At 34.8% G+C, this 10,935-nt stretch overlaps 2 protein-coding genes across 3 annotated transcripts in view; one reads left to right on the top strand and one right to left on the bottom strand.

The window, feature by feature from the left end:
- Positions 1-1,710: 1,710 nt before the first annotated feature.
- CEBPZOS (CEBPZ opposite strand) lies at positions 1,711-7,448 on the top strand. Of its 2 annotated transcripts, none has more exons than XM_019647795.1 (5): positions 1,711-1,756; positions 4,173-4,288; positions 5,318-5,362; positions 5,925-6,007; positions 7,247-7,448. In XM_019647795.1, the coding sequence occupies exons 1-4, from the start codon at positions 1,728-1,730 to the stop codon at positions 6,002-6,004; spliced, it is 270 nt and encodes an 89-aa protein (XP_019503340.1). In that variant the 5' UTR covers positions 1,711-1,727; the 3' UTR covers positions 6,005-6,007; positions 7,247-7,448. The 2 variants fall into 2 exon arrangements, with proteins under 2 accessions (XP_019503340.1, XP_019503341.1); XM_019647796.1 differs by lacking the exon at positions 1,711-1,756 and adding an exon at positions 1,905-1,998.
- The window catches only part of CEBPZ (CCAAT enhancer binding protein zeta), a 26,903-nt gene continuing 21,999 nt past the window's right edge, over positions 6,032-10,935 (bottom strand). The window contains exons 9-15 of the mRNA XM_019647782.1: positions 10,804-10,859; positions 10,636-10,754; positions 10,132-10,325; positions 9,729-9,818; positions 6,925-6,986; positions 6,754-6,835; positions 6,032-6,183 (exon numbers count right to left, since the gene is read on the bottom strand). Of these exons, the coding sequence (XP_019503327.1) occupies positions 6,032-6,183; positions 6,754-6,835; positions 6,925-6,986; positions 9,729-9,818; positions 10,132-10,325; positions 10,636-10,754; positions 10,804-10,859 (755 nt within the window). The remainder of the gene's footprint in view (positions 6,184-6,753; positions 6,836-6,924; positions 6,987-9,728; positions 9,819-10,131; positions 10,326-10,635; positions 10,755-10,803; positions 10,860-10,935) is intronic.

Consider the following 10,935-nt stretch of genomic DNA (forward strand, 5'->3'; position numbering starts at 1 on the left):
TCATATTAGGGTACAATGAAACAGAATTTTGCAGATGGGATCATACCCTCAAAATTCTTCACACAAAATGTTTTAAAAAAGCAAATCAAATCAAGCCAAATTAACCAATCACATGAAGTAACAGTGCCTTTACTACTTTAAGGCATTTGGTAATAATGGTAATAGGTTTAGGACTTATCTCTATAAAAACAACCCCCCCCCAAATTTACTTGTTTTAGTTCTACTTAGATATCTTAATATTAGACAAATGACTGATTTATAAATTATTTTCACAAAGTAGGTACTGACATATTCTTCAATCTTTTCAAGATAGGCCTATGTTAACAAAGCAATTTATGGAATCTAAACATTTTAACAGTTCCCCAAATGAAACTATATTAAGTATATTACCTATAGAAAAACAGTTCATCCACTGGTATTTGGCTTTCTTCTTTTGCAAGGAACTCCTTACTGTTCACTAGGAAAATTCAGTTAAACATTTTAATTTATTAAAGTAATCCTTTCATGTTATTCTAAATACAGCAGACCTACAATTCCAAAGTCTCAAAAATGTAAGGATGGCAGACAAAGGGATCCTACAGTGCAAAGGACAATCTCTGGAAATCTGTGTGGAGGAGACCCAACGCTTGAAACTTCATCGGCTACAATGAAAAGTAGTCAGTACATAGCCAACAGTGCATCACAGTGAAGTAACAGGGTTCTCTCATTGTCCTCCAACTGTATCCAAGACCCAAATTTCGAGACAAAAATTCAGAATTCTCTGAATAAATAATCACTTTAAACTTGCCATTTTCACCTCAAAAAAAATGACAATAGCTGCCAATCTGGGAATAGGAACTAAAGGTAAACAGTTTTACCCACAATTTTACTAATACCGAGGACCATTGAGAAACAATAGAGAACTACAGAATATTAGTTTTCTGTCATCAGAATAAAAATTTCTGACTTATCTTGATTAAAAGGGAATCTGGCTTCTAACTCTGTTAACTTTGGGCAAGTCCTTTTACACCTCTGGACCTCTGTGAAGTAAGTTAGTTGGAAAATAAATTATTTATAAGGTGTATTCTAACAAAAATTTATCTCTGAACAAAAAGAAGCTGGTTCCAGGTATGCAAAGAAATGTCTGCTCTGAATAGAAAAACAGAGAATCAGATCAATTAGATGGGTAAATACCCGTAGGAGGTTATCAACTATGTTAACATGATGTTCTGTGACAAAACCTGTTGTGGGCTTTCTGCTAAGCTGTATTAGAGCTGGTGATGATCTGAACTGTAAAAGGTAATAATTATATATACGTGTGTGTGTGGGTCACTGATAAGGCTACAGATGATATAAGAATGGCAACATGTTGATAACATGAAGTTGAGTGATGGTTATGGAGGGGTTCACCATACATTCATTTATTTACTTTGGATATGTTTGAAATTTTCTNTCATATTTTGGGTTGAAGGATGTAGAAAAATGATTGGGCACAGGCTTTGGATTAAGTATACTGGGCAGTTTTGTCTGTCATTCACTGTGTGATTGTGGGCAGGGTGAGCCTTTCTCCTTCTCTGTAAAGTGAGATATTCACAGCATAAGGTTATTGTGAGAATTAAATGAAATAAAGTAGTACTAGCGCGTAGTCCGCAGTCTGGATGGGCTCCTAGTAAGAGAACAATAAATGGTAATTACGATGAGGGGCGGGGCCAACTCTGAGGAGGGCGGGGCTCTGTCAAGCGTTGCGCATGCGCATTCCCGTGTGTGCGCGACTCAGGTAAGACAGCCGCTCGCGTGTCTAGTTCGGCTGTTTTACTCGGGCTCCCCAGAGTGGGGAGTGGGGCAGGTTTTTGGGGGGACCTCGCTAGAGTTCTGGTGTCGTGCTGAGGATACTTGGGTGTCACTGTTTGCAGTCCGCTGAGGGGTCGCGGAACAGGCCCTAGTGTTTCCGGGTCGTTCGGCGACCTTCGCCCCACGGCCGGTGGGGTGGGTGCTGCCTGCGCTGCCCGGGCATGTCAGGTGCAGGCTGGGTGGAGCGCCGTGGGGATTCAAGATGCACGGGAGAACTGGGGAGCTGAGGAGATGGTGGGAGCAGGGGGCGCCGGTGATGCGATGGGCCGCCAGGGGCTGAGGATCGTGGGTAGCCGGCCTGAGGCCGCGTTCTGGTTGTTTGGCTCTTGACGGTTGGAACCTGGAAATAACTGGTTTTGCAAATTAATTAAACACATGGACGTAGCTGAGAAACCTTGTTCTCCAACATCTAAACATCTAGACTGTGAGAGACCTTGCTCTTTGAAATCTTGAGCCGTGTTGATTTCCAGCTTTGGTTCACAGATGAGGGTTTGTTTTTTTTTTGGACGCAACATCGAACGTTTATCTTAAGCTCAGCACCCTGAGTTATCGTCTCAGTTCAGTGTGATGTTAACTCCGTGACACTCAGCCCTGCTTTTCTTTGAGCCCATCAGAGGAATGCTTTATTTTAAACTTCATCTAAGTTCCATCCTTCTCCAAAAATCTTCTTCAATCTTGTTCTTCCTCTTGCCAGTTAGTAACCTAACTTAGTCATGGACGGTTATGCCTTAGATGGTCTTTAGCAAATGGGCTTTGTCTGTCGTTATAAACACCTCTCCTGCAGCCGCAGGACTGGAATGTAAAACGTGTGTATAGATGTATATATATATATATACATATATATATTAAGAAAGGTAAATGCTTTATTATACAGTTATTTGGACTTTGAACCTTTAGCCGCGCCCTCTCCCAACAAAAACAAAATTTTCCATGGATTCCTTACACAGAATCTGGCTGCAGGCAGGCCTTGTGTTGTTCTTTTCACCCCTTGAACATTAAAAATAACCCCGAGAGAGCTCTCCGTACTGAACAGGACTTATTTCCTGTTAGTAATGTACAGCATGGTAGTTAACAGTAAAACTCTCCCTGCCCACTACTCACCTGCCTCACAGTTTTATGTAAGTTTTTTTTTTTAAACTTCCTTTTGCTTCATTTCTTTTAGGTAAGAATAATAAAGTTTTAATCTTTCAGTCCCCAGTGTGATCATATTATCAAAATGAGAGAAGGGAATTTGGGGGGGGGGAGGGACACCTGGTAATGATATTAGTAGGGTGATCCTACAAAGGTAAGGTATTTAATTACCCTCACGCTCAGGCATTGTGAAAAGGAGTCAAAAGTGAATGGAGTAAACCCCTGACAGTGAGAGACTGGGACTGTAGATTATTAGAGAACATACCATCTCTGCACAAAAGGACAGAGAACAGTTGTGGCCAAGAGCATACATATCAGAATCCTGAGATTAAAGACTTGGTTCTGTTCTGGACTTTGGGATTCTAAGGAAGCAAACATTTGGGTTTACACATCATATATTCATATATGCTATTTTCTTCACTTGTTATATAGCCCTTTTCCTTATTTAGCTCTTTAGAGAAAGAATAAGTCTCAAATCCCCTTTTTTAATTAGCTTTTAAATTCAGGAAGAGAATAAGATCTAAAGTCTAGTCTTACTACTTACTAGGTGATGGAGGTCAGATTTCTTCATTTGGTGCAGGGGCCTCTTGTAATCAGTCGATTGGAGTTGCCCTCTAAAGGGCAGATTACTGGGGTGCCAACCCTAGACTTGCTGCGTCAATCTGGGGATTAGGGACCCAGGAATGTGCCTTAACAAGCTCTTGAGTGATGCAATTAGTTTGAAAATACTGTTAATAGTAGCTCCTCAGAAACAAGAGCCAGTTAGTTCATTGCTCAGCTTTGTATGAAATGCCTGGACTGTGGCCCATGTTGTATGAGTGAAGACCTCCAGCTATAAAACTTGTACAACTTGCTTTACATTTTATATTGTGCCCATTAGATCATATCTTAATTCCCAGTTCAGCTAAAAGACTGCTTTAGCCTGTTTCCCCCCATTCTATATTCTTAGAAATTCTAAAATCATAGTTCCATAAATTGTTAGTTCTTTTTACAATTCCCTCTTCAGTTCTCATCTCTGTGCCTTATCCAATGATGTATTTGGTTCATTGTGTGCCTTAGGCATGGAAATTGAAAACTAGTAACAAGGGACGTCTAATACAAATTAAGTATACAGTAACTTTGGGGTTTTATTCCTATACAGAATGGAATTGTTATAGAAATGGTATTGTTTGAATGTGGTTACATTTACATATATTTGTTGTTAAACTTAGGATGGCCCGTAGTATGGAACCACTGGCAAGGAAGATCTTTAAAGGCGTTTTAGTTGCTGAATTGGTGGGCATATTTGGAGCATATGGTTTGTTTAATAAGATGAACACAAGCCAAGGTAATAATTCAGAAATTAACATTTTATAGAGGGCTATACAGTTTATTAATGTGTTTTAGGTGCTAAATGGTAGTTACAGAAATTTCTTAAGATTTGGCATTAGGCATTTTTATGGGCACAAGTGGAAGCTAGGTGTTAATTATTGTACACTAAATGACTCTTCCTCCTAAAAAATTGTTAATTTGTAGACTAGGGAAAATGTTTCACACTTCCATGGGTTTTACTAGTAAGAGACATAGTTTCTTTGGTCTGGCTTAGCTTGGGAGCATAAATGGAACCTACTGAGGTTTGGTAGACTGAACAGCATAGCTGAATTGTAACGTTTTTTAGGCTAGCAGAGTTCTTCTGCATTAGTACTGGGCACTAAAATCGTTTCCCATGCCACTGGCTATCACCAAAAGTGCTTAGATATTTTGTGGAGCTAAATTTTATATTGGAGCCCACAGAGTTTTAAATTAGGAAGAGCTGCTTTTCTTCAAGCAGAGAATAACAGTAGTCCTGGATGGTGGCTATCTTTGAAACTTGTTTTGTCTTCTTAAAGTACTTCACTGAACACTGGGTTTCAGGATGCCACTGGATATTCAGTCTACTTTTAAACTGTAAGCAAGGGTATAAAAGAGAACATCCAAATAGTATTTAAAAGCAAAGGTCAACTTAAAAAACTGGGCATAGTACAATCTTATGTCTAATTCCAAAACAAGGTAAATTCCATCCATAAAAAACAAATCAGTTATGTAATTACACATTAACATTGAAGATTTGCTTTGTAAATTACCATTTCTAAATAAATTATATCATATACTTGTATACAGGCCAAAAATTTTAAAACTCCAAAATATGGAAGGCTGTAAGTAAGGCAAGTGCAATTTAGGCCCAAAGGATCTAGTTCCTGGATTACCAGGACCTTAACACAAATTTCTAATCTATGGGATTCCTATTTTATACACTAAAGCTAGCACTAAATTATGGCTCCATGTGTTAATATAATGTATTTCTAATCATATTTAAGACTTTTTTCTTTTTCATCAGATTTCAGGCAAACAATGAGCAAGAAATTTCCCTTTATCTTGGAAGGTATGTTTTTCCTTAAGTAAAAATAATACCACACAACTTTTTTCAAGTAACTGTAAATTAAACAGTAACCTCTTTCTAATTAAGGGCTCAGTGACTTTTTAATTTTATGTCAATTTCCCACAATACTATTTATCCCTATTTTAACTAGATGAGAAGATTCTCATCTAGTGTTATCTAGATAACAGCAGTTAGCTAAGGGCTGGATTCATAATTCTTCCAGTGGTTAAGAATGTAGACTTTGGAATGAGATATATCAGAAGTGGTCATGGACTCAACAGCTAAAAACTTAAAACCAATCTCAGGTTGCTAACTTCTTGGTGCTATTTCTTTCTCTGTCACATAGGGATAATGCCCACCTCATAAATTGTTATAAGGATTAAACGATTAACACAGTATGTGGTGCGAAGTAATGCTTAATAGGGTTCATTACAACGATTAGTATAGATGCTACAGTTTGTAAATGAACTAAGTAGCAAGAAGGAAAAATTGTTTGCTTCTTCTCAATATTGTTTAATTAACATTTTTACATGATTTTATAAACGACAACTATTTTTATTTATAGTTTATTACAAATCCGTTGAATATTCTGGAATGTATGGAATTAGAGTACAAGATCAAGAAAAATGGTTGAACAGCAAATGAGGAGTAAGTATAATTTTAATTTATAATTTACTTAGAAAACACTCGTTTTCTTTGCTTCTTAATTTTTTGAGTGGTTTTTGGCCTCTTTTTGAAATTTTTCTTTTTCTTGATGATACTTTTCACATCTCTGTTGTGTAGCCAGTCATCACGTTCAGCCTCCCATCTAAGCTGTTTGAGACCTTTGTGGGGGAAAGAAATATGAGCATATCACATTGTAGACTCTTGGCGGGTGCCCCACAGAACATCCTATTGAGTTAACAGGAACTTCTGGTCTGTCATTAGTAGTTGTTTCCCATTCACTATGCAAATTCCCTGCTTGTTTGTTATATTTTTCTATATTTATTGTCAAAATTACCGTTTTAAAAATAAAAGACATGGGCAGGAAAGGAACACATGCTCCAAAGATTTTATTTCCCATGAACACTTTTACTGGTGAAAGAACAGAAGCAGTAATTATCAATTTCAGAAATAATTAAAATGTACATAAAGCATTTATAAAATTACTTAGCAAACTCATACTATATAAAGAATAGCCTGCCTCCCTAAAAAAAAAAAAAAAAAATGAAAGGAACTTCTGTAGGCTGTAGTCTAAATACTTTTTTATTCTACATGCTCCCATTCCTTCTGGGTTATAAGGAACCAGTTTACCCATTCTTACTATAAAAAAGTTCCTCCAAAAATACTTAAATCTTCAGAAGTTCTAAGTTATAGTTATTTAAACACCTCAGTAAAGAATTCAAGTTACTCACTTGCATTATCTTTGTTGGCCATGGCATTCATGCCAATGTTATCAAACTTGGATCCCATATTTTCATCCAATAGGTGACCGATCTTAAAAACAAAAATGGGGGGAAACATTTATTAGAAAACTTAAAATAATATTGAATAGCTAACGTTTTAAAGCAGTACATTAGCCTTACCTCTTCAGCAGATACAAATAGGTTGGAGTCATTGAGATCTCTTTTCTTCTTTTTTCTGGGTCCTAAGAAAGGTATAAGCTTAGATTATTAAATTGTAAATCCAATGATTTTTGGAAAAATAGAAATCTTTCAATATGGTTGTTAAAAAAGACTATAAAATTATATTGGGTTAAAATACACAATTGCAGTTATCTTCTAGCACCATTAGGTAGTTAGAAGGCATTTAAAGACAAATATAATTTACTTAAAGAGTTTGTCTGTACTTTTCTTAAAAAGTACCCTAATAGAACTGTTCAGATGACAATGTCTTCTTGCCTTTCAGATTTGGCCACTGATCAAGGATTACCCTATTTCATAGTATCAGGCAAGATTAAAATTCCAAAGTTGACATGGATGGTTTTGGAATATTTAAGGCAAAAAATAAATTCTAATTAAGCCAGAGGTTTTGTTCTTTGGAGTAACTGTCAAGAAATTGATGGACGGTATGTTTAATGTTAAAATAAAGCTTTGTTTAACTACTCAAAGTAAAGTGGTTGTCCTTAAAAAAAAAAAAGCCTCACCTATAATTCTGAATATATAAATTTTTCAAAATAGGTAATAGTAAAACATCTTTTTAATATTAAATTTTAATTCACACATTGAAAATCCCATTGTGTAAACATATATGAACTACAATAGAAATATTACTTTTATCCATTTCCTCAAACAATATTATCCAAACTCTTCGCATCTTTGACATCAATGTCTCTGGCACTACTAGAGCCACTTTTTTTAAAAACAGCTTTACTAAGGAATAAAATTTGTCATAAATTTCAGCTTTTTAAAGTGTATAATCAGTATGTTTTAGTAAATTTAGTCAATTTTAGTAAATTTAGTAAATTTACGGAGTTGTTCAACTGTGATCACAATACAATTTTTAGAACATTTCCATCAACTCCAAAAGATCCCTGGTGCCCATTTGTAGTCACATGCCTCCTGCCAAGGCTTTGCCTTTTTTGGTTATTTTATATAAATGGAATCACATGATAGGTGGTTCTCTATGTTTGGCTTTCACTAAGTATAACATTTTTGAGGCTCATCACATTACATCATGTGTCAGCACTTCACTCCATTTTATTGCTGAATAACATTCCATTATATAGGTATACCATAATTTGCTTATCCATTCCTCAGTCAATGGATATTTGGGTGTTCCCACTTTTTGGCTATTAAGAATAATGCTGCTACAAACAATTGTGTACGAATCTTTGCATGAATATACCAGAGCTGCTTTTGATAAAATAGATTCTACAGCATATCAAGGTGAAATGTATATTATATAATTTAAGAAGTGTGTAGAATGCTATTATTGAATATTTTAAGTTAAAATGCCCATTTGTATAGCATTAAGGAAGGTTTTTTTAGTTTTTATTTATCCTATAGGTATGTCTCTATAACTTCAATTAGTAAGCACTTCTGTTGTACTGCCTTCTAAGTTTCCTTAAAGTTTGTTTATCCTTAAGGATATCCAACATTTGCAAATGGAGGGTGAAACCCCTCAGGATCAATCAAGCAATCTGTTTGAAATTCCTTTGTCTCCTTTTATCTTAATCAACTCTGTCAGGTACCCTTTAATCTGCATCCAAAACTATTATTGATTGAGATGTGAGATCCTTTCAGGCTATTGTCTTCCGAAATAGTGCTTTATTAATCTAGGTAAGGTTTCTGAGAGAGCATCTTTTAATATGACAGGTTCAGCAGGACTTGAGATAAAGCAACATTTCTTTCTGAGAGATGATTCTGAGGAAAACTTTGCCTCATATTTGAGCATATGCTATTAAATTGTGACCTTACATCACTCAATGGAAGACAAAATCTGGAAGATAACATGTTATAATTTAAATATGTACCAAGTATATCAATCTAATTAAGAGGATTTACGTTAGCAGTATTTGAAAGAGCTGATACAATTTTTTTAGGTATAAGTCTTTGAGAGGCTACTACCAATAATATATAATTATTATTTTAATATTGTCGAAAATATTTAATGTCAACATTTAAAAATATTTAATTGTAATAAAATATTGTCAAGCATTTTAATTATTTTTAACTTTGCAAATCTATTTTTACTCATCAGTATTTACTAATAAGCAGAAACTAGAGGCAAAGCATGGGGGAAAAGCAACTTTATGAATTTATCCACAGAATTATGGAATAAAATATTTATTGTAGTGCTCTCTAGATTTTTATCAAAAGCTTAAGTTGTCACCTTATAAAAGTACTTTTTTTCTTTTATTAGCACCTTACAAGTGTTACACTAAAAGGATAATCTGTTATGATATACTTTAAAAAAAATGTTAAAGAATTAGCAGAAAGAAGAATTCCTATCTGTTTTATATATTTTTGAGGTTAGAATAATTTTGTCATGGCAGATCTCAAAAAAAAAGGAAAATGAAGTTGTTGAAGAGCATGGATTTTCAGAAGGTCAAATGGCAAAGAATAAGAGTTGGTTGGGAAAAGGAAAAAAGCAATTGGTGTCTGGAAAATCCAGGGCTTACATATAAATTGACTGGTTTAAACATAAATGAAAAAGTGATCTAGAGATATTTAGGTGTGAGAGGAAAGAATTTAGGAAGAGAAAATAATTAAAAGTGTATGTAGGAAATAACAATTTTCACATATTATATATACATAAAACTGTTATCATCCATTATAAAAACACACTAAATTGTACTAATTCAGAAGTTCATGTTCCAAAATAATAATGAATAATAACTTGCACATGCACAATGCTTAGGTTTCAGAGACTAATTACATTTTCTTACCTTGAAATGATCCAGCAAAGTCAAAATCATTTGCACCTTTCCTCTTGCTTCTCTTAGAATTGACTTTGGAGCTGACTTCATCATTAAGTTCTGTTACAAAAAAAAGGGGCTATTAAGTAATTTAAAAAACAATAGGATTGCTATAGGGTTATGATGAATATTAACTTTTAGAAACTGCTAATTATTCTAACATTGAAAAAAGGCAACATCACACCTCAACACGTATTGCAGACAGCCTACCCTTCAGTTTCAAATGAGAGGGGGAAAGGTCCTGTTTAAATTACTGGCTTATTTTGAGTATTAATTTGAATAAACGTAACATTAAAAAACCTTCAACAGAAAAACTATCCTGCGCTGAAGAAAGGAAGATACAGCTTCTGTCTAATATTTAAAAAATGCTTACCCTGAATGCCCTCACTTTCATCATCCAACACATCCATGAATGTTCCTCCATCTTCATCAATTTCAGTAAATTCTTCATTCATACTTCCTAAAGAAACTTCATCATCATCCAAGTTATCAAGGTCATCATCACTATCTTCTGAATCTTCATCTTCTGGGTCACCCTTAGCTCCTTTTTTTTTCTTTTTCATGTTGCTGAAGAAAAACAACAACTTGTAACACAAAGGACTACTGTTTTCAAAAATGTGATTTGGTAACTACCAGGATATTTATTAGGTTATTAGCAGATTTAAAAGGAGAGTTACAGAGGGCTCAGAGCCTTTATTTAATATACTAATGTGCATTATAAAGGTGCAGAATTAAAGTACTGTATCCAGTTCCCAAACTTATTCAATACTTTTCTTTTATACATCATGTAGCCCTGTGCTCTACTGTTCTGAGGGACAATAATTTGGGAAATGCTGGGAAAACAGTAAATAAAAAAGACTGAAGGAAAGTATTTTACCTAGCAAAATCAAGGTCATCCTTTCCAGAAGTGAAACAATTATCATCTTCAAATGTATCTGCCAGAGAAGAACACACAAATTGTGAGATATAACAAAGAACAGCAAAGTTGACATATTTCTTACATCAGAATCAACACAGTAAAGTTTCTGCTATTTATGAAAAACACCAAAATTATACAAATCTGACAACTATTGCTGGTTTGTTTCATTAATCGACATAAACCTGCAAATACACTAACCTTAATTAAATTCCTAAACTAAAATGGGATCCAGTTAATTCCAGCTTCCTTCTACAGTTC

Source organism: Hipposideros armiger, unplaced genomic scaffold (genome assembly GCF_001890085.2).
Source record: "Hipposideros armiger isolate ML-2016 unplaced genomic scaffold, ASM189008v1 scaffold_116, whole genome shotgun sequence".
NCBI classification, from domain to species: domain Eukaryota; kingdom Metazoa; phylum Chordata; class Mammalia; order Chiroptera; family Hipposideridae; genus Hipposideros; species Hipposideros armiger.

Excerpts from the sequence above, each read along its gene's own strand:
- CEBPZOS (XM_019647795.1), top strand. The coding sequence starts at position 1,728 with ATGCGCATTCCCGTGTGTGCGCGACTCAG. Across the intron at positions 4,289-5,317 it reads TAAGATGAACACAAGCCAAG|ATTTCAGGCAAACAATGAGC; the intron begins GTAATAATTCAG and ends CTTTTTCATCAG. Across the intron at positions 5,363-5,924 it reads ATTTCCCTTTATCTTGGAAG|TTTATTACAAATCCGTTGAA; the intron begins GTATGTTTTTCC and ends TTTTATTTATAG.